This window comes from Micromesistius poutassou, assembly GCF_964030765.1.
Source record: "Micromesistius poutassou genome assembly, chromosome: 3".
Taxonomy (NCBI): domain Eukaryota; kingdom Metazoa; phylum Chordata; class Actinopteri; order Gadiformes; family Gadidae; genus Micromesistius; species Micromesistius poutassou.
Genome location: NC_140273.1, coordinates 11157062 through 11163917, shown reverse-complemented (window position 1 = coordinate 11163917; position 6856 = coordinate 11157062). Strand labels below are relative to the sequence as shown.

Sequence of the window (6856 nt, the reverse complement as noted above, 5' to 3'; positions counted from 1 at the left end):
ACTCAGTCAGAACTATTAAACACCAGAGGATGGGCAGGGAGGGGCAGTGGACACACACACACACACACACACAATGCACACTCCACACACAGTGTGTGTGGAGCTGTTTCAACACGAATGCCGCTGTTTCAACGCGAATGCCGCGAAGAAGTTGAATTATTTCAACTTCAGCGAATTTGTCGCGCTGCAAATCTGTTAAAAAAATGTTGCGCCGTCAATCAAATCTTGTCGCGCGAATCAGCGACAAAAAAATTTGCCCGATTCGCGTCTCCACGTTCACTTTGCATTGAAACGTGTCGCGGGGCGAGGTGCGGTGTGAACACACAGTAACATTCAAGGACCCAACCTCCTCCACACACAATACACAATGCATGTGGACATTGCAATGCACTATGGGGATTGTTGTCTGCAATCCACAATACCTAAAAAGTCATTTTCTGCCTTATCTCGGTCAAAAAAGCACCAAATTTAAAATTGATGCCACTATTCGACTACATATATGATCCACTTTCAATACATATTCATGTCTCCACCGGTGGAATGCTCCTTTAAGAGCAGGATGCTGGGATTCCCACAGCAGGTTAGCTCTGCTGCTGTCACCCTACATGAAATAGGCCACATGAAATAAAACAATAAAACTTTGAGACCATTCCACAAAGCACACTGGGTAATAAATTCAACCCATGGACTCGTGGTGAAACCGCATAAGTCTCCACAAGTAACTTACACCTTGTAACTTACAACTTGTAACTTGCAACTTACGTAACTTACGTATAGGGACTGTTCGTTGTTTATTTTAAGACCCGCCGGAGGGATTTGGACCTCTGATCACTTTATGCATAACGGTGATATCATTTTATTTTGACATGACCCTGCAATCGACATGGCAGAATTAATATGACAATTTGACAATTGACAATGACAATTCATCATCAACTCAATATGTCACATCACAAATATTGAGTGACGAATGGTCAGTTATTAATATTTCACATCAATGACACCGTCAAATCGGCTCCATCTCTTGCGTCCAAAAGTTGAGAAAAGTTTAACTTTTCAGGCAGCGACGGATCCGTTGGCCAATCAGATCGCGTTATACGCAGATCGTGTTTTACCCCATGCGTCGGACACGCCCGTCGACGGACGTGTACAGTGGGTATGAGGCGTGAGGCGTAAACTTTTCTCAACTTTTGGACGCAAGAGACGGAGCCGATTTGACGGACAGACCCACAATGCATTTCGGGAGCGTCCCATGTAAAGTCAATGAGATCCGTCGACGGACGTGTACAGTGGGTATGAGTACTTGCAACAGTAGGACTAGAACCGAACGAAAAGACTACAACCAAATGTAAACAGCCCCCCTTTCCATTTCCGGCCAACGAGCAATGAGTCTTCCAACAGAAATCAATGGGATTTACAAAATGCGATAAAATAGCAATCAAACACGACAGAAACTGTATTTCGCTACGATACTTGATTTGGAACATCAACAAACACCACTAACCACTTGGTGAGTTGCACAGGCAGGGGCGATTCTAAATGAGCCAAATACCCGAGACAGGACCAATAGTCAAAATGTTCTGTATTTCATCCTAGACAAACCAGAAAGGGGGCTCAATGTTCAAAATACCGGAATTGTCCTTTAACTTACCCATGTTTGTCACTTTTCTTGGAATACCCCTCTGGCCTTTGAGATGTTTTAGTTGTTTGTTTTTACATGAATACTTTTATGTGGCCTTTGACAGCTTTAAGACAGCTCTGTATTGTATTCCTGTCCTTGTACTGCTGCTACAGCCAAATGAATTTTGTGTCCTTCAGTTTAAATATTTGAGATAATATAAACAATATTATATTCAAACTTTTGACTGCTTTCTTTAATATAAACATAACACAATACTTTTACTTTCAGTATTTAGTACATTTTAAAATAAACTACTTGCAATACTTAAGTACAAAATATTTTGAATACTTTAGTACTTCCACTTAAGTGGGGTGTTTAAAGAACACTTCTACTTCTACTCAAGTCACTTTTGATACAGTACTTGTACTTTTACTTAAGTCTGGGTCTCTAGTACTTCTCTGGAAATAACTTAACTGCACTGTTGAAGGCATGGTCTGTACTTGTGAAATCAAGATTATATATTATCTACCATGCAACCACACACACATAAACATCTGACACTATTCAGAGATGTGTTTTGTGTATAGAAGCACAAGGCTTCATTGTTTATCAGCCTGCTAAGAAACTCAGAAATCAATGACAACAAAGAGACCATTGACAAAGCCGGATGTATCATGTTTTTAATTCCACACGTTATCTGACAATGCCACTTGACGTCACACACCACATCGATGTTGCACAAGGTAATTTCTTCTCAACTCAACACACATTTAGGCGTATGATTTTCTGTTACCATGGTGACCACAACAAAATTACAAATACCTTTATGAGTCCAGGATTTAATTTTAAAAGGATCGACAGCGCTCCAGTTGTCAGCTAAACACAAGACATTCATACACACTAAAACCGTCCAAAATATAAAGGCAGGTTTTTCATTTCTAAACAAAAAGGCGCAAGATTTTTCTGCTTTGGACAAACTAACCTTTACCCCACCCAAATGTGGCACAGTAGCGGACAGACTTCACAGACAGTACAGTATCTCATGTCCTTGTGTAAACCACTGCACAGATGGGGGGGTGGGGGGGGATACTTTGTCATGGTCACTCCATGGTCGGAGGACAACAGAGGAGAAGGGTAGGGGAGGCGCGGGCAATCCCTCTGGGACAAAATGTCACCAACACAACTACGGGCCAACGGAAATTAACGGAAAAGATAGAACACAATTTGGTCTTTCTAAGAAGTAGCTGTATATATTGATTTTTAGATTATTTTTGGCTGAAGCAAAGGTGGTTTTCGAGAGGAGCAGGTGGGTGGTAAGTAGTTGTGGTGGTGGGAGTGTGTGTGGGTGGGGGTTGGAGGCGGCTGTGATGCTCGTGGGCAGATCTTGGTGGAGTTGAAACTCCATGGCTGCCTCAAGCGAGCTATGTCCAAAGGGATGTACATGTATAACAATCCTGGAATAGGGTTATGGAGGGTGCTAGCTAACACTGAGAGTCAGCTACCAAGCATTAAGCTAAATATAGTGTACCGGTTGCTAGAGGAAATTTATCCCTGGCATGTTGCAGAGGCATTAGCCTATTGTATCCATCAAATGCTCTTATGCCGAGTGCATCTGGTGGATTTATTTTACCATTAACAGACTCCAGGCTAGGGATGGTCAGGTGTCTGATGTTAACTCCCAGTTGCTGGTGTAACTGACACAGAGGTCTTCTAAAGCAGTCAACCTCCTCCTATGTGTTCCCTGTCATATTAAATAACTGCTGACCTTATTTGGACCCCAATGCTGACTGCCATTGGTAGTTGTAGATAATTTGTTATTATCAATCGCATCTCTATCCTGTCATCACAGCTATAGCCAAGTTGGGGTCAAATGGGATTTCAGAATTTTACTTTTTACCAGTAACTGGGGGGGTCAGTAGGATCTCCATGGCAACAGGGACCAATAATAACATGACCTGGAGGGGGGTGAAAGAGAAATGCCGGCTCCGCGAGATTCTGACGGCTTGGGTCCAAACATTTACCAGATAAACACTTTCCATGCACGTCATACACACACACACACACACACACACACACATTTGGTAACATATCACACACACACACACACACACACACACACACACACACACACACACACACACACACACACACACACACACACACACATGCATATGAACCAACATACACTGACATACACACATCCTGTAAGTCAGACTGCATGAACATCTCTAGCTCATGTGAGCGCCTGAATAAATACAAAAAATTTAATAAAAACAAAAAAGAAGTTCCCTGATGATAGCGACATGCTAACACAAATGTAAACAAAAGAACGGAAACAAAATAACACACTATACGTTTCAAAATAGGTACGCGGAATACGTTCACCGGGCTAAGAAACACACTATGGACTGTATGTAGAACTCTTAAAAACACACACCATCCACAAAGAAACACATTAACATCCTATACACAACCTTGGCTGGTGACATCCATACACTACACTAAGAATGTTCCTGCAATATTCACAACAACGTTGTGAGGACCTTCAGGGGAAGTGTGAGGGGAATGACGGTAACAGGCGATGTCAGTACCAAGCGGGAGGGCTGTGATGTGTTGAGGATGAGGGGGAGGGGCTTCCTCTGGAATGCCCAAGACCGGCATGACGACAGATGGTTCCGGGGTTTTAATACCTGGTATCCCTGGGGATGGATCGATAGATAGATAGAAACATACAGGAGGAGAAGAAGAAGAAGAAAGAGAAAGAGAGAGAGAGAGATATAACTGTTAATATTAATTTTGTTCTATTTTTGCTCATGGATCTATTTCACACACTTGAACCCATTCATGAATGGGCGAATTAATGTTTGGATAAATGAATTAATGCATAAAAGATTTATGAATTAATTAATGCCCTAACTAATAAATGGATGATCGATTTAATAAATTAAAAAATAAACTAATACTACAACTAGCCTTGGAACCAGATGAATGTGCAAGTTTGTGTTTTATTTGCTCTGGAATATGCTACTTGCCTCCCCCCCCATTTCAGCAGACCTGGCCCGGGACAGGCCAATCACAACCGTTTATCTAACGTGATTAATACGATTACGTAACAGAGGAGCACCCTATGGGAGAGCCATTGAGGCAACAACCAAGATTGTGTTGCTCTGATTGGTTGTAGGTCATTACAATTGAGAACAGAGGCATTTTGGTCTGTGCCTGTTGATAACACCCTTTAGAAATCGAGAGAGGTTCCAGTCCATACACATCTGCAAATGTCAGGTTACTAATAACCTCATTCATAAACTAATAAATGAACCCATTTGTGGATGAATTAATGGTTACTTAAAGCTTGGAATAGACTCACCTGTTTTACTCCCAGAAGTAACGTAAGTACCATATAGTTTCATTCTTCAGCTGAGGGCCAAACAGAGGGTTGGTCTGGGCCAGAATTGCTATCAACCAACTGAGGAGGAAAGGACAAAGACCAGATCAGACCAGAACCGGATCAGACCAGAGCAGATCTGATTAGACCAGACTAGATCAGACCAGAACAGAACTAGACCAGGGTAGACATTACCAAACCAGAGTAGGACTACACCAGACAAGACCGGATCAGACCAGACCAGTCCAGAATAGAACAGACCAAAATTATTATTATTATTATTGTTATTATTATTATTATATATTAAAGCTGCTCTGGGTACGATTTAAGTATAAAGAGAGCGAGAAGAAAAGAGCAGAAGAGGGCAAGATATTAAAGATAAACAAGCCAAAGAAATGCTCCCTCCCTCTCTGCTATCGCCATATGTTTCTCTGCCATGGGGTTGGATTCACACACCTGTGATTAATAGGCATGTTGGATTGCCCGAGCCATTCAGGGAAGAGCTTTGATCAGAAATTAGTGGGAAATTGGGCCCAGTCAAGGTAGGAGCCAGCTGACCACTAGACAACCCTGCCCCGATGTTGGGTTTAAAACGCCAAGTTCACCATTTCAAAATATGAAATCCCCTTTACTCACAACAAGTAGCAACAGACAGCTGTGAGGACCAGACTTGTGATGATGACCCTGGGGATATGAACAGAAAATAAAGGAATTTAATTGAAATAAGAATAAAGTATAGATTTATTTTTAACATCCAACAACTCACACATACACCTGCGCACTCACTCACTCGTTCACTCTACAATGCCAAAGCAAACAGACACATTACACAAAATGTAAAGAACAAACGTGTTTTTTAAAAAACGTCAGCAAATGCAATATTTACAATGCATTAACGCAGTGAACGTAATATGCCTTTATAATAAAATAAATAACGTGCTCACCGCAGAGTAGCATTGTTAAACATCATTATACCTCACTTCACTCTCAGTGTGGGATATTTTATATATTTTATATCTATCTACCTCAGTAATCAAGGTCTTGTCTTTTAGCACATTTTACTGATAAGGATGCAAGATGACGCATTAGGCCTTCATCACATCACCACCACCGCCTTCAGCTCCATCACGACCACAGCAACCAGGAAGGGTTAATTGCACAGACATACAAATAGGCTAATATCTTAGACACCATCTTCTGTCAAGTAAAAAGGAAAAACGAGACGCTTATAATGAATACTCGGAGTGGTTATCAGTTGCGTGATAACGGTACATACCCCCGGTTCGGTCCTTTTGGCACGAGGAATGGTGCAACGATCCCCACCAGCCCCCAGAGCGTGGTGAAGCAGATCATCGGCAGTGCAAGCGAGTGGGAAACCATTGTTTCAACCAGTGGTTAATATTGTTGTGTATTTAGGAAACAATAAAATGACGGTGAATTGGTCGAGTTAGAATTAGACGCATCAATGGCCTCTCTCGGCCAGCAAGTGCGTCTCACACGACCCGCCTACAACAAGGATGGGATATTTGATTGGACGAATAGATTCTAAAACCTACCATTGATTAGTGTTCCCGGATGTCTGTCAGAATTAGTGAAGCAGCGATTGGATCTTGTTTGTCCCACCAGTTCAGGGTCAGAGATAATAAAAACAATCAAGCAAAGTAGATTTTATTGCTTTGTTTATATGCCCGCCATCTGTTACAAGTGATAGCGAATTCATAAACAACTGAATGGGGAAATTAATATCGGCCTAAAAATACTGTAAAGTCCATGGGAGATTCAATATATAAATAATATAGCTTTTACTTCTTAGCAACATAAATCTTGGAAGAGGAGAGGCTGGTTCATGC

General features: G+C 41.6%; 1 protein-coding gene across 1 annotated transcript; it reads right to left on the bottom strand.

The window, feature by feature from the left end:
• Positions 1-3734: 3734 nt before the first annotated feature.
• On the bottom strand, positions 3735-6386 carry atpv0e2 (ATPase H+ transporting V0 subunit e2; the record flags this gene model as incomplete). The annotated part of the gene is made up of 4 exons (XM_084466122.1): positions 3735-4320; positions 4989-5087; positions 5643-5690; positions 6283-6386. The coding sequence occupies 3 exons, from the start codon at positions 6384-6386 to the stop codon at positions 4994-4996; spliced, it is 246 nt and encodes an 81-aa protein (XP_084322248.1). The 3' UTR covers positions 3735-4320; positions 4989-4993.
• Positions 6387-6856: the final 470 nt, after the last annotated feature.